Raw genomic sequence first — 16,420 nt, forward strand, 5'->3', positions numbered from 1 at the left:
TAATAGTGAGACAGGCAGAAAGACACACCAAATCACACGAACATTAGAAACTCAAACACAAAAAGTCCGAAAAAGTTGTTTACACTCTATAAAACGAGTGAAGAGACTTTGTAGTGTAGCTTGATGTTACAGCCATGTTCACATCTTGGTGAGGCTGCACAGTGGTGCTTTGAGGTTAATGCTATCATCAGTAAAGTTGCTACGGCGATTTAAGGAGGTATAGTCGAGGTTGATCACTGATACGTTTTGCAAATAAATGGGCAAACTGAAATGTTGACTTGAAGATCAAGTGTCTACAATTCATCCAAAGGGTTATGAATATATGTAATAAATAGTATGATAATCCACAACAACAGCTGTTGAGATTTCACTAATTCACAAATTTCAAGGAAAGGGCAGCTCAGCTGATTTTGGTCATTGTATGAATTGATATGGCTCATTTGGAAAGGTACAGGTGAGGATAGGAGAATGACAGTCTCTATAGTAGGTTTCTGAAAATCCTTTATTCATCATTAACTGTTCCCCCCATACTAAACTCTACGCAGCGTGTGTGTGTGTGTGTGTGTGTGTGTGTGTGTGTGTGTGTGTGTGTGTGTGTGTGTGTGTGTGTGTGCGTGCGCGCGTTTGTTAGAGAGAGAGAAAGTAAAAGAGAGCGATCCCCTCTCCCAAATAACATTTGTTCCCAAAAATGCATGTGAATTTGAGGGAAAGGAAAACACGTCTCTCTATTTATGAATGTCATTTTAATCCTCAAGGGCTGGACTGAACTACTGGATGAGCGCCCAAAAAATTAGTTTTGTTCAAGGGGATATTATGCAGTCAATTTTGATGCATCTTCATGTTACAGTCTTGCTTCATACAGACCAGTCGCAAGGAACTTGGATGACCTTGGTCATTTTGTTTGGAGGCATGAGCTGTGATGTTGTTTTAAGGTACAGGTTCCTCTAGTCACTGATCTGACAATTAGTATTTGTTTTTTTAAATTTTAAAAGAAATCCAGGGCCACATCTGGTGGATTTTTTAAAATACAACAGCTAATGGAGGTCTGAAGCCCAGTGTGAGTCTGCTGATCAAAGGGCATTCTGGAGCAGGCTGTCTCCCTTTTGGTTGTTATTTTCATTTTCAGGATTGCTGGTTTGATCTTACAGTGCCCTCCCCCATACAGTGTCATGTACCTACAAACGTTTCGGAAAACTAACATCCTGTTCCCTTTCAGCTTTAAATGGCGCAGCAAGAGCCAGCTGTTTCCTTTCTCAATTGCTTTTTGGGACAAATGTTATAGGGTTTTTTTTGCTACCTTAAAAAATTCTCTGGTGGGCTTTTCTTTTCTTTTTTTTGGTGTGACGTGGCTACATTTTCCACATCACAACTTTTACTGCAGTGATATAAAGTTTATATGGGTATAAAAGAGCAATCAAACATTGCGTGAGTCCCTTAAAGCTGGATATCATTTCATCTAGCCAGCAGAAATGCTTCAGGGTGCTAATCTTTGTGGGCTAACAGGTGCAGAAAACAGATGCTGTGTTTCTTCATTTGTACGTTTATAAATTACAGGTAATTGTATTTTTTCCATTTTGTCCACTAGTCAGAATTTTTAATGGTAGAGACACCAGTAAGGTTGCAGTCTTTGTTAACTCCTCCACAGACTAGTTAATCAAAGAAGGCAGCCTGAGGGAGATCCCACCCCACCAGACACCAACCGTGCCCTCAGGCAGCAGCAAAGGAGAAAATGAAGCAGGAGGAAGCTCAAGGTTTTCTTGTTTGTGGCTGTTCATGGGCAGTGAATTTCTAGTGCTCCCAGACCAAGTAAATGAGTGAATTATAGCTCCTAGGGCAGAATTTACAAATAACTATCCTGTTTGACAATTCTTTACATTTTTATCACAACAAGTTTAAATTGCATGTTGATGTGGCTGTTGTAAACACATTTCTATTAAACTGAACCACCTCCTGCTTTTTCATTCCCCATTGCGTGTCCTGTCATTCATGCAAAAACAGACGTGTGTGAACTGCCGCCTATTGTTTCAGATGAAGACAAAGTGAATCTGAAGATTGCCACTGAAACGCTGAATTGAAAAACCATTTAGAAACTTTCCTGGTCTCAGATTTTTGCAACACAAAAATGTTGCTTTTTCCCAGACTTGTGATTAAAAGAAACTTGAAACTGTGTTGGCGGTTCAGTACTCAATGCAATGTATTATTTATTTTATTTCCCCCCCCAGTGGAAAGTAGTTTGTTGAGGTGGTTATGAAATGACTTTGGATTACTTTGCACCATCACCTGAGATGCACTGTTCAGTAACTGTTATTTAATTGTGTTTTTTGTCCCCTCACCGTCAACCGGTTGTGGCAGGACGTTTCTTCCTGTTAAAAGTACGTTTTTCCTTCCCACTGTTGCCAAGTGCTCGTTCAAAGGGGGTTGTTTGATTGTTTCAGGTTTCTCTGTATTATTGTCAGGTCTTTACCTTACAATATAAATCACCTCCAGGTGACTGCTGTTGGGATCTAGATAAATAAAACTGAATCGAATTGAATTGAACTGAATGTAACCATATGATCTTATGCTTTACATAATTTCATATATCAGCATAAATCTCCATCCCAATCCAGTCACACTCTTGTACTTCTAAGCAGCAAAGTGATACGGTTTGCATCTCCACCCTTACAAAGTTATTTTCTATCTTCACATTGCCCATTATGCAGATAATTGAAGACCCTATTTTATCAATTCATCTTTGATAGCAGATGAATTGTAATATTACCTCTTACAGTGGTTGCGACCTATATGAGTCATGCATGCCTTTTAGGTGTCATTTCTACATGCTGTGAATTAGTTTGGAACCACTTTCAAATTTCAGGGGATTTAGCTTCTATTAGACTCAGCAAGTCAGCATGCGCCTTCCCGTGAATCAAGTGGACAGCTTTATATCTTATGTTACCAACATCATCCCGGAGCCAATTCTAAAACCAAGTGCTTAACAATGATCCCTCAATCTGCTGGCAGCGGACAAATCTCTTGAAAGACCAAAGGCATTTGCTGTTTGGTGAGTCCATTCAGATCTCCTCTCTGTGAGCACTGATAGCAGCAGGATTTAAACTATACCTGCTTTCAGCTCTCTCTTTATCAATTAATTTCCTGCAAGATAGCAGTCCATCAACTTGGCTCAGTTCTCATGTGAAACGAGTTTGATAAGCTTCATTGTAAATATAAGGCAAATACAGGGGAATATGGTCAACCTTCATTCATGGTATGCTGATAATAAACTGAAAATAATGTTCAATGACGTAATGACAGATTTCCTTTTCTTTAAGCACTTGAGTTAAAGGCAACTAGACTTACACTTCAAGGCCCTTAAGACTACCATGACCTGGATGGGTGAGAACCTGCACAGACAACCCCATTTCCTTTTATCTTTTCCTGAAGATCAATGGCATAATGTATATCACTTTTAACAGTTTAATCACTGAAAGCTACTATCAATTATCAAAGAAACAGGTGCAGTGGGTCCACCTCCTCATGGGCAGGGGCAGGGATAGCTCAGTAGGTAGAGTGGTGGCCCCATGATCGGAAGGTCGGGGGTTTGAATCCACTGAACGGCTACCTTGAGGTACCCCTGAACAAGGTACAGTCCCTACACACTGCTCCCCGGTGCACCTGCTGAGTGGCTACCCACTGCTTCACTGAGTGAATGGGTCAAATGCTGCAACAGTAATTTCCCCACGGGGATCAATAAAGTATACATTATTATTATTATTATGCAGCAAGAAAAAGATGTGACCACAGCAGGAATTATTTAAAGAATAACCAAGACCAAGCTTCACCTGCACATGTAAATCACACTATTCCAATGCCGCTAACTTTCTTTGGTGCAATGTTGAGTCAGACTCTTAATTTGTGACCTTTTTTTTTCACTTTTTGAGTCGTGACCAAATCAAGATTCTGGCATTTTCACTCATCTCTGCTGTCCTTGGTATTTAGTTCTAATTAGTTTAGCATACACATTTAGCATACACTCTACTAAAACATTACATATATTAAACATTAGCTCTTTAATACCATCACTGTAGACAGATGACAGCTGTAAAAGGACTTCTGATTTTCCCCTCATATCAACCAATGTACAAATAACAAACCTCTAGCTTCTTCTTCTTATCTGAGTCTCTCCTCCATGTGTCTCCGGCATTGGCACTCAGGACTCAGCGGCAATTAGAAGTAATGAAGCCTCTGAGGTTATTAAATAAATCTTTTGGATGGTGGGGGCAGGGGGTGGGGGGTCCCCTTCACCTTCCTTTCTCCTGAGTGAGCTTTCCCATTCAGCACAAAACAACGTGATCAGTTTAAGTTGCAATTATTACCCTGCATTTAATAACAGCATAAAATATGATGAATAGTCTGAAAAAAGCACATTAACTTGCAGCAGAAGCCAAGCAGTTTGACTAAATCTCGCAGGACACTGATGTTGATTTTACATTATGGACAGCAGCCCAGCGAAACTGCTGTCTTGCTTGGAAAGATGAGCCCACTTTGCACATCTTATCCTCGGCAACTGCTACGGCAGTTATTTTACGAAGGTAAATAACAGGATGCCTAACCTCTGGAGTACGGAATCTGAATTAATCACATCACTGGTTACCTCCACGATCTAAAAATTAATTAAAAGTAGTGTTTACCTCATTTTTCTTCTCTTTTTTTGTCCTTGCGCTTACAGATTTCAGGTTGAATCTTGGGTTGTTCACTTCCTTCTTCTCTTCAATACCCCACAATCAGCCAGTGTATTCTTAACTTGATCAATGTAGCTTAAATTACCCTTATCAGATCTTTATTGAGCATAACATAAATCACACCTCATTCTTTTTTCACCTTTTTATATACTTGGTGCCCTCTCCAACACTTGCACTGTCACTAAAATGAATTTCATCAAAGATATACATAAAAATATTTGCTGTATATAAGAATTTTAAGGCATAAATTTTCACATGGTTGACTTTGAAATGAAAACAAACCCACGTTAAAGGCTTTGGGAAGCTGCAGCTTGAATTAATCATCCAATTACCAGTTTGGGTTTGTTCCAAAATGAAGCTCAAAATGAATATTATAATTTGAAAGTAGCTCATGACCAGAATCCACCTTCTCTTTTCTCTCTTCTTCTCCGACCCCTTCTCCACCACCTTCCCAAACCTAATGCAAGTTCTAGTAGTCCTCACCAGAAACAATGCAATAGCTGATCCCAGTATAAATCCAGCCACTACATCTGAACAGTGGTTTCGATACTCTGAAACTCTGTTGAGGCCGGTGAGGAAGGCGGAGCAGAGTGTGCCCAAACAGAGCACTGGTTTGGCCAAGCGGCTGGACTTGGTCTTGATTGTACTGGTGATGTACATCTAGAAGGAGAAAGGTGGAAAGATTAGACGGTTCTTTGTCCCAAATGTCTTTAACAAAAACAAAACAAAACAAAAAAAACAGGCTCTTGCTCTTCTGTTTAGGTGGATTAGGAACAGAGGTCCCATGCAGAGCAACTGGAGCTTTTCCCACTAAAATAAAGTCAAATACTTTAACATTTCAAAATAGTGCAAAGCCCCCATGGTATAGCAAATCAGTCAGGAAAGGCTGTGAAAAAGTTACATCATAGTAGTGCAAGATTCTGCAAAACAGAGAGATCTTTTTTTCCCCACAGAGAATAAAAAATTGAACCTAACAAGAGAACCCATTAATAAGTGAGAGGACTGTCAGCATTTAAAAACAAAAAGGTCTACCTGCATATATTTTCACCTCTTGAACTTTCATCTACCTCTATTCCAATCAAGTAGCGAAGGTATCGAATTCATTTTCATCAACAACAATCTGTTCTTGTATTCCTGCTGCTCCTGTTGATAAAATTTGCACTTCCACTCTCCTTTTTCCAAAGATGAGGCCCTCACCCTGTCACTCAGATGTCAAACAGCTGCTCTTCAATTATCGCTTCAAAAAGTAATTTTCCATGCGACCTCCAGCCAATTTTCTAAAAACGCCTAAACTGTCGCTGTGCTAGTGTGAAATATTCCTCACCACAATTTCAAATAGCATGAAGTCCCTCCTTGCCAATTCCTCCATCAAAGAACCAAAGGTGCTGTGTTTATAACAAATACTCCTTCTTACTCAGTAGTTTTTAACTCCACATACAGTACAGGTATGTGCAGTACAACTTTAAGCAGCCCGGCTCAAATTATATATTTTCTGTCTGGTTTTTTCCCCACAGACGAGTAAACCAATTACCTTCTATTCTAAACTAGAACATGACATTGCTTTTAATTAACTATGCTCAGGTTGAATCCCTGGAGAATTTTCTTTGTCTACACATTATTGGTTGGTTTCTAATTTAAAATGGGATAAACAAACACAAACGTGAGTGTTCACATGTGCTACAAAGGGAGAATGAAAGGAAATGAAATATACACCTAAATGCAAATATCGTTACACACATTCATGCCTTAAAATATATCGCATGCTGTTTAATTAAACATATACTGTGTCATTACATTAGATATACGTTTTCTAAAATGTTTTTTCAAGCCTTTTTTTGTCTCTGAAATAAAGGATAAGGTGCGGTCCTCTCACCGTCAGGTAAACGGCAGAGTAAACGCTCAGCGAAGCGTCCTTAGATGGGAACGACCGCCGAGCCTTCTCCACCACCACGTGGTTCCCGGTGCAGATGTTGCCGTTGACGATAAACTGGTGATTAAAGCGACACTCGGTGCCAGTGTAGTTGGGCTTGCAAACAGACAGGAAGTAGGGCGAGAGACCTCCAGTCACCACCTGGCCTGCATTGACGAAGATGTCTGTAGCAAACAGACCGAATGCAAACACACCTGCGGCACCACAGACACACAGACGGGAGAGGAGAGAAGAGCACGTGAAAAGACACAAACACAGAGCAATGAAACAATCACAAATAAACACAGAAGGGTTTATATAAGTTATCACCCTCCAGTGTGGGTGTTTATCTAGCTCCCAGTTCCACCACATTAAATCGTGACTATTGTGTGCGTGTGCAGACATCACTGAAGATGTCACAGTGTGGTCTGCATCACTCAGACAGAATGGGTGGTCTGTCTGAGTGATGCGGACCACCCAGTCTGAATCAAAACAAAGTGCAAGTTAACTAATGTTGAAATGGAAGGTGAGGAAAAATGGACAACAGCAAGCCAAATCCAGACCATAAAAATAAGATAGCGTTTAATATAAATGATGGCGCTGACACTTTTAGCCCACCAACACTGACCAGTGTCTACGTCTGCATTCCTTTTGCTGTGAAATATGACTGCTGATTATCTAGCTTGCTTAGCCATGAAATTAATGTGCTTTGTGTTGTCATCCAGGCGGGTGGGGTGAGGGAGTCGCAGAGGGAGGTTTTGAGGGGCACGGGGACATGATTGTGTGAAGGGCAATGAGGGAACTGGGGGGAGGAGGGGGTTAGAGTGAGAGAAGAGAGGGGAGGGAACAAGTGAGCAGGAAATGCCTTAACAATTTCACAAATTTAACAGGTCTCAAAATATAAATCAGGTGAATTGCTGATTGAATTTCTAGTGTGTTTTGTAAAGTTTTTTTTCTTCAACTATGACAGGAAAGTCCAGCAGACTCTCTCTACTGGAACAGAGTCTGTCTGCCCAATTCTGGTAAAGCGTTGTTATAAAATAATCAAAATTCAAAGGTTTTATAGAGCTTTTATAGAAAATTGACACACGGACTTGTCCTTGTTTTTAAAATATATTTCATTTCCTTTCTTTTCCATGATAACAGCTGTTAGCTTACCATACAAAAACATATAAGCAATATTTGAAATACATCAGTAAAAGCAAAGGCTTCTCCACAAACATTATTTTACATGAGAGGTTTCTCTATCCCAGTATTTGCCTGGCCTTTGGTCACTGGTCTGCATTGGGCAGCGTTCTGGTGAAAAAAGCTAATATCACATATCTTTGCCCACAACAGTTGAGCCTCACTGAGTTTAGCAGCATATTTAAATTTAATTAAAATGTGACATCTGATGCTCAAGCAGTCAACATCATTTAAACGCATTGGTTCAAATTATATTTACTTGATACTTGAGCCAAAAACATTATCCAACTTCACTGTAAAAACAGAAAAGTCCTCATTCAACTACGATGTCATTTTTTTAAAAAGTTTTTCCATTTTATCTACAGCTGTTCAACACACTACATCACTGTGACTCAACAACATTACAGCAACAAAGTCAGTACCAGACACACATGTCACAGTTGTTTTGCTACTTGATGGCCATGTTTGTTGAGAGCCCCTTTCTTTACTGAAGTACAGGATAAATCAGAACTGTTAAAAAAGTTTGTTTTTTCAAGGCGTAAGGTGTAAATCATCAGGGTTGCTAAATCCATGGCTGTCTGCATTGGAGCTCCCCTCACAGGTGACTGACAGCACCGACATTGAGTTTAGTTGTGAATGTACAGCATGCTGTGTCGTGGTTAAGGCTTGGCTGATGTTGCAGATGCAACTTTTATTGAGCTATGACATTAATAAACATTGCTCATATAGTTTTGTATTAAATTAAACAAAACAAGGCTGAAGTCACAAGCAGCGTCTTATTGTGATGGATCACAGAATTGCATGCTAATGTGCTTTTGAATACTAATCTGATCCCTTATTCTACACACAGTCTTTGTGGAGAACTGAATGAAATTATTTCAATCAGATCAGTGATCCATAATTTTCCGGTCTTTCAGTTCATCGCAGCTGCACTGAGGTGATGCGCCAGGCAAATACTGGTGGGACCTTACACATGCTGAAACCCAAAGTACTTTTCATGTGTATTCAGAGTTTTCAGTCACTGTCTGGTACCATTAGCACAAGTGGCCTTAGGGCAGTTTAGAGTACATTGCAATACAAGGTTCTTACCTATGAAGCGTATGATGCGGCGGATGAGGGGGTTGAGGTAACAACAGTCTCCTGTCACTATTGTTTTCTCCTGGGCCAACAGAGCTTCCCTCGTTGATTTCATCATGTACATGGACACCTCTCCGATAAAAATCTACATACACAAACACACACAGGCACAAAAAATAAAAGAGAATATGAATAGGTGAATATGCACACAGAAGAAGCAAAAGGAGCGCACAGAACAAAGGCAGAGATTTCAAAGAGGGCAGACGTGATGTCTCCTCCTTAAATATTTAAACTTGTATTTGTCAACCTAAATAAATAAACTTTTATTCTGAAAAACCTGCTAAAATGTTACATCAAATATCTGCCCGACAGGGTTGGATGTTTTCTTCTCTGCACAGTCTATTTTCACTCCAAAAATATTAATATTTTAGAAAAATAAATAAAAAATACAAATGCTGTGGCAAACACAATTAAACCACAGACAGACACACAGAAACACAGTGTTGTGATCTCAGTCAGCAACATGCAGCATCTACTCCTCACCTCTGGTGCTGTGCACATGCTGCCAGGTTAATAATCATGGAGAAGCCAGAAGGCAAGAGGAGGAATTTTTCCCTCCCAAAAAGATTTGAGAACCAAGGAAGTCTAGATTACGTTTACTTTTTAAAAAACTTTTTTTTAAAATAAAGTATATGAATATGAGCTATTAAAAACCCAGTGCAACTTTTTTTTAATAGAACACACATCACAGGGTGCCATGTGCAAACATGAATCATTTTCCAAAACAAAAGACACAAAATACAGCAGAGCAGTGCACCATGCCTGTATGTGTTGTATTGGCTCAGCAGGGATAATATTAAATGAGAAAGGTTTGTTTACACAAGAATAAATATTTGAAAGCAATACAGATTGTCTGAAAGTTGCACTGCATAATATTCTGTTATACTGGGGCTTAAAATTTGTGTTTTAACCCATAAATAAATACCTTTACTCTATAAATAAATGCAGAAAACTGACGCATTAAAATGCAGGAAATTAAATGTCTGACTATCAAAAAAAGAGGACCCTCTAGAACCCGCACTTAACGTTTTAACAAAACTCACACCCAGCGAACACACAGAAGGAAATGGGGAAACATTAACTTTTGGCATCCTGTTATGGAGCAGAGAAACATTTTTATCCAGTCTGGCCTGTGTACATAAACCACTGTGCCTTAATGCAGCCTTTCTTCAGGTCCATTATAGTTTGGACATTTCATCAGGTCTAATGGAAAAACTGCTGCTGGACACACAAAATGGATCTCGTTGCCAGTCGCCTTGGGTGATAAAGACTGCTTCAAATAAATGTGTGTGTTTATCAGAGACAGTGTGTGCATACACTTAGTGCATATGTGTACACCCATGTGGTTTTGGCCTTTGATGTGTGTTTGTTTGGGGCCTTAGGACAGGTGAATTTTCCTCCATCCCTCATGAATGCTTTCTCATCATCATGTTCTTGTAAACGCAACTCCAGTCCATCTCTTTCTGTGTGGCAGTTAGCAGCGGGAGCAGCTCGTGTTTTGATGTCAGAAAATGCAAAGTAAAAATTTTTTTAAAAGGAATAAATGAGCACTGAAAGCACTCACATAAAAATCAGTATGAACCGTCTAAATCTATGCACTTGATTCAGTCCTGTCTGCAACTGTCAGCATGACTAAAGGTGGATTCATATTTTCAAATAACCATTTGTGTCACAGGATGGGAGGCATAGCGCATAGCGAAACAAGGATCAAATGCATCATGGCAGAAAAATCAATCTCCTGATGTCTAATGATCCAAAAATGTCTATCTTTGCAGACGGAGTGACCAAAACAAGCTTTTGCAAGCTTTAAAAACTGTAAAAGGACGACAACTTGTAAAAGTCAGACTAGCAGCAGTTGCAGTGAACCAAAATACATTTTGCATTAAATAAAAGGTAGCTGGCATAAATAATTATTAAGCCTAACTGGCTTAATTTGAATTTATTTTTAAAAGAGCCTCCTTTTTTAAAGTACCAATAATACAAATTAAAAGTCAACCAATGTTTAAAATTTATGACTGAAGTTTGTATAAATAGTCAACAAAAATACAGCCAAAACCTGTGCTATAATTGGAAAGTAACAGTAATAGCAGCAATGCTTTTTAATAAGGTTCTTATTATAAGATTAATTAATTGGGGCATGCTCCCAATGAGACAATGGATGATGTCCTTGTGGATCTCCTCCCAGATCTGGACCGGGCATCACTGAGCTCCTGGAGAGTCTAAGGTGCAACGTGGCAGCACTGGGATGTTCTGAAACATAACGTCCCAGAGGTGTTCCACTGGATTTAGGTCAGGCGAGCATGACGGCCAGTCAGTGGTATGGAACTGCCTTCATACTGTCGCCCCTGTTCTCATCTGTGAAAAGCACAGAGCATCAGTGTTTGACCTGGTATTCTATTGCAAATGCCAATTGGACTCCACAGTGCTGGGCAGTGAGCACAGGGCCAACCTTGTGAAGTCTGTTTCTGATTGTTTGGCCAGAGATTTTCACACCAGTGGACTGCTGGATTTCATTTTGTAGCTGGCATCTTTATCCTGTTCCTCATTGCACAAGGGAGTAGATACCAGTCCTGCCCAGGAGTTAAGGACCTTCTAAGGCTCTAGGTTTCCTAGAGTAACTGCCCGTCTCCTGGAATCTCCTCTATGCTCTTGAGAGTGTTGAGAGACACAGTAAACCTTGTAATGGCTTGTATTGATGTGCCATCCTAGAGGAGTTGGACAACCTGTGCAACCTCTGTACTGTCTCTAGACAACCTTTACCACATGCTACCAGTAGTGACATTGACCCAAGTGTTCCTTTAATTTTTTGAGCAGTATGCATGTGAGTGTGTGTGTGCATATGAGAGAGTCAAACTGTAATGGCCAAGTGAAAGAAATGATCCATCAGCCAACAAGGTGAAATGCCTCATGTCATTATGTAGCAGCAAAAGACAGAATGACCTGATGAAACCTTAAAGTGACTAATCTGCTGGGTTACGACCACCACCTTCTCCAGACCCAGACAGAAGACTTATAACAAAAAAAGGTGCAGACCAATTTCTTTGACCTGTCTGAGACTCAAAAAGAAAGAAAAAAACTGTTTTTAAAGGTAAAGTCAATGTGTTTGTCCCCAGTCAAAAAGAAATTACAGTCAGAACAAACACAGATAATTACCGGTATAGCAACTATATTACAATCACATTACAGGATTTTATGTTTTACGGATATTTTTCCTTTAGCAAATAGGTCCCATGTGATGTCAATGGGTATATAAGCTTCAAAGGACATACATGCAGCTGATAACGTTCTTCCTTCTTAAAGTCCTTTGTTTTGACATTTAGCTTGAGAAGCTGCTGATAATTAAGCCAATCACTGATGTGTCATCTGCAATCGTAACTTCTAATCTGGATCTGTGTGATAATATGAATACTGGGAGGATAGGAGGAAGATCAGGACATAGTCACAGTGGCAATCCTCACCACTTTGTGTTGACTTGAGAGCAAGTTCACAATCCTCCTGCAGAGGTTAAGTCCCAGGCCTTTAAGTGTTGATTCTTTAGGGAATTATGGTAATGCATGCTGTGCTTAAATATACGATTTATTGGCACATCACTGAGAGTGTTATGACGTGTTGTGGGTGAAGCATCATCAGTGGAGCTATACCTCTTGGCAAATGTATCAGGTCCAGATTGGGTGACAAAATGTCAGGAATAAAATACTTCATCTGCATCTCAAATGGATTTTCCTATGATAGATGGAGAACAGGGTGGCAGTCATTTAAGCATATTACCTTACCCTTTCTTGGAACACACACAATGACTGATGATTTAAAACAGGAGGGGACAACAGGCAGGGAGAGAAAGAAGTTTAAAAGACTCCTGTGAGCTGCATCCTCTGATGGGGATGCTTCTGGGTCTGGCTGCTTTACAGGTGTTGACATGCTGGAAAAAACTTTGTGCGTCATCCTCTTTAATGATCAGAGTGCCAGCCTTAACGTTTTTGGAAGGCCCCTCAGGGAGAGTGGCGTTCTGACTCTCAAAATGGGCAGAAAACTTATGTACCTCATCGTGGAGCAAGACGGTGACATTGGCTGTGCACCTGGGCTTACCTACAAAGTGTAAAGTGCTCCTTCCACATGCTCTCAGGGTTGTTACTGCTGAGCCGCGTCTGTACCTTGTCTCTCTAATTCCACTTGGCTGCCCTCATAGTGCAACATAGGTCATATCGGGATCTTTTGAATTCTCCTTGTTTTCAAAGGCAAATACAGCATTTTAGGGTGGTGCAGCATTGTTGTTCGTTCACTGTTTCTAGTTAGGTTCTAGTTAGATGTTCATCCTGAGCACCAAGTTTCCTGTACACCTGAGTGTCTCTGTGTATATGTTGACATTAATGTTAGAGGCACTGGTGTCCCATCAAATTCCTGTCTGCTTGCACCCATCCTTTAATTGAATTGTGTGGCTGTAGTTGGGTCTTCGTAAACAGCCTTAACTGTGCTTGTCTACGGAGCACGTAATCTGTAAGGAGCAAGTATTTTGAAGGTATTAGTGTCCCATTAACAAAGACTTGAGATTATAGGCCAGTAGCTTTTTTTCAGGTTGTAGGTAACGCTCTGATTTGACAGAATACATCAGTCTTGCGACTGATGGCTCTGCTTTCACTGCTGTGAGATTTGTTAGCATGTGCTTTGTGTGGAAACAGAGCTTGCATTAGCAAAGAAGCACACTTCTCTTATCATCATAACACATACATTTCCTCTTATAAACCACCTTGGCCAACAGCTGTTTTTAGACTAGACCACTTTAATTTCTCATTAATGTTTTTATAACCCTCTGTAGATACTAAATGTTAACGCATCGCATAGTTTTGTTTAATTCAGCTGAAAATGTTATTACTGTAAGTAGCTTTTTAAAATCAAGATGTCAGGCTGCGTTTGTCTGCTGTTGCTTTAGAGATATATGACGCTGTGAAGTCCACATATCTAAAATGAGGTACATGACGAATTGCTGGAGATTAAATAAAACATAAAGTATTTATAATGAGCTGAACCATATAACACTGGTGAGATTTATGAGTTTATGTACAATTTTCCAATAATACAGTTTTACGTGCAGTGTGATGTTCCCAAAGTGTTTTATGTTCAAAAACCTTCCAATGAGGCTTAATGAAAACAATTCTGCAAAAAAAATCAAGACTTATTGCCAGTTATCACAAACGGTTGATTACAGTTCTTTCTGCCAAGGTTGGCATCCACTTATTGTGTTTAGGTGTGCAATTATTTTTTCATATAGGGCCAGGCAGGTTTGAACCCCTTTATTTATTACAGACTATTGGTCCTACTATCAGTGAACTGTATTAGACATTTGATAAATTGTTCACGCTTCACTAATAAGTGCTTTAAATATTACTGACAATACAAAAGTTTTATTAACAGATCATTTATGTGTATTTTATAAGGATTTATAAGGACCTCATAACCTATTAACTTACACTTATTACAGTGACTTTAACCATTGCCACACAGGTGAACACTGGTTCAAATAACTCTTTTTAACTAGTATAGGATCAATGTGTTTCCATGCAGGTTTTTTAAATGATTAGTTAATTTTATTTTGTTTCTGTTTTGTTTTTTTCTAAATGATGGCATTCACATTTTCTAGCAGCTAGCACTTGCCTAGAAGCATTTGTCTCACTAGAGCCTGTTTCATCGCTGAAAAGGTTAGGTACTACTGACTGATTGTGTTATTTCAACTCATGCAACCCCCCACTTTCCTTTATACAAATGTCAGTAAAAACCGACTGAAAATAGCCATCTCTATGTAACATGCCAGAAAACTGAAAAACAACTTGGCATTCAACTGACACAATGATGTTGGAGCAGAAAATGAAAAGGTTAAACAAGAGACATTAAAAAGAACATGCAAACCTTTCTGAGAGGGCTTTTTTTCAGTAAGTGACCTGACATGAGAGAAAAGAACAGACTTCCAGTTTGTGTATCCCAATAGCTTTGAGACATCAAAACTTGTAAAATCTGAAGTCTCTGAAATATCTGTGATGTTAAAAATGATATCAAGCTGCTCAAATGTTTGAAAAAAAGGGACACATAATAAATGACACTCCTAAAAGTTTAGTGTTAGGACCATCCTTCTTTATGCATCTACATCATAGTTTTTCCTTTTCCAGCTTCCACATTATAATGCGAGTACTAGTCTTTCTCTGAACCTAAATTACAACATTTTTCATAAGGAGAAAAAAAAACTTAGTAATACAAGTGTAGTATTTACTGAGAAATAGAAATGTCTTTGGGCTATGCATTAAAGAGCAATTGCATTACAACTGAAACCAATGAGTCGATGGTAGAAACATGAAAAACATGTTCCTTTAGTTAATAAGGACAGAAAATGAAAACGGGGCAACGGCTATAACTAATGAGATTCTTCATTAGCAACTACTGGAACAATAAAGACTGTTAACAGTATAAAGTATTATGTGGCCTGTTCATATTGTTGGCAAACTGATATACCAAACAACATTGAGAAAATAAAAAAAAAATAGAAATATCAGGGTGATGATTGGTATTTAAATGCTAAAAATGGGTCATTTTAGCCTGTCGGTAGGAGGAACATGGCAGCATCATAAAATACGATTTCATTTTTGTGAATCTAAAGATCTTAGATATTAATGCAATTGAATCAAAATGCATCATTTTAAACCAATGCCAGGTGGTTGCTTGGCAATATGGCAACGCCATAATATCGAATACTGATCAGAACCTCCAGGGGCCTGAGATGCATCTGTTTGCCAGGTTTGGTTGCAGAAAAAGAAAGAAAAAAAAACAGACACACAGTTTTGTGTAATAATGGAACAAAGTGTAAAATAAACACTTTGTTAAGTCAAAATAGAGCTTGTTTTGACTTAACTGTGTAACGATACAGTGACATAACTTTTCCCAACTGTGCACTTCCCTTCAACTCTTTAGAAGATATTCATGTCTTTAAGCTCATCAGTTTTGTTTACAGGAGCTTTGAGGAGCTGTTAGACCAATTAGCAGCTAATGAAACAAATACTTCTCTCATGATTCAATGCAGAAAATAAACAAAACTAAAACAGAATATGACTCCTGAAACACCAAATGAACGCTGATACTGCTTTGTGTCTTTGAGGATGTGTGAATAGGATACAGTTTGCATATTCATTTCAGAGGGTGATAATATGTAAAGATGTCGAGCTTAAGTCTTGCTACTCTGCCAAGAGGGGACCCCAGTCTCTGGGCTGGGGCCCTGGCTGGGCCTCGGGGGCTTGGGTCCTGGTTGGTGTGTTGCCGGGGTTGTGGGCGGGTGGGTGCATGGGGGCCCAGCCCTGGCGCAGGGTGCCGCCGGTGCGTCGAGCCACCTGGGGGGCTCTTCAACTGGTGAGGGAGGTTGTCAAATCTTGCAGGAGCTTTCCTCTCTTCAGGAACTCTCTCTGCAGGAGGGGGAGATACAGGAGAGGTG

At 39.5% G+C, this 16,420-nt stretch overlaps 1 protein-coding gene across 3 annotated transcripts in view; it reads right to left on the reverse strand.

Annotated features, from left to right (window-relative positions):
- The window catches only part of plppr1 (phospholipid phosphatase related 1), a 56,651-nt gene that overhangs the window by 2,106 nt on the left and 38,125 nt on the right, over positions 1–16,420 (reverse strand). For all 3 annotated transcript variants that reach the window (XM_084934866.1, XM_084934867.1, XM_084934868.1), the window contains exons 4-6: positions 8,905–9,037; positions 6,595–6,845; positions 5,205–5,381 (exon numbers count right to left, since the gene is read on the reverse strand). In XM_084934866.1, coding sequence (XP_084790992.1) covers positions 5,205–5,381; positions 6,595–6,845; positions 8,905–9,037 — 561 coding nt within the window. The remainder of the gene's footprint in view (positions 1–5,204; positions 5,382–6,594; positions 6,846–8,904; positions 9,038–16,420) is intronic.

Source organism: Perissodus microlepis, chromosome 7 (assembly GCF_051167445.1).
Source record: "Perissodus microlepis isolate ML-2025 ecotype Zambia chromosome 7, ASM5116744v1, whole genome shotgun sequence".
Classification (NCBI taxonomy): Eukaryota; Metazoa; Chordata; class Actinopteri; order Cichliformes; family Cichlidae; genus Perissodus; species Perissodus microlepis.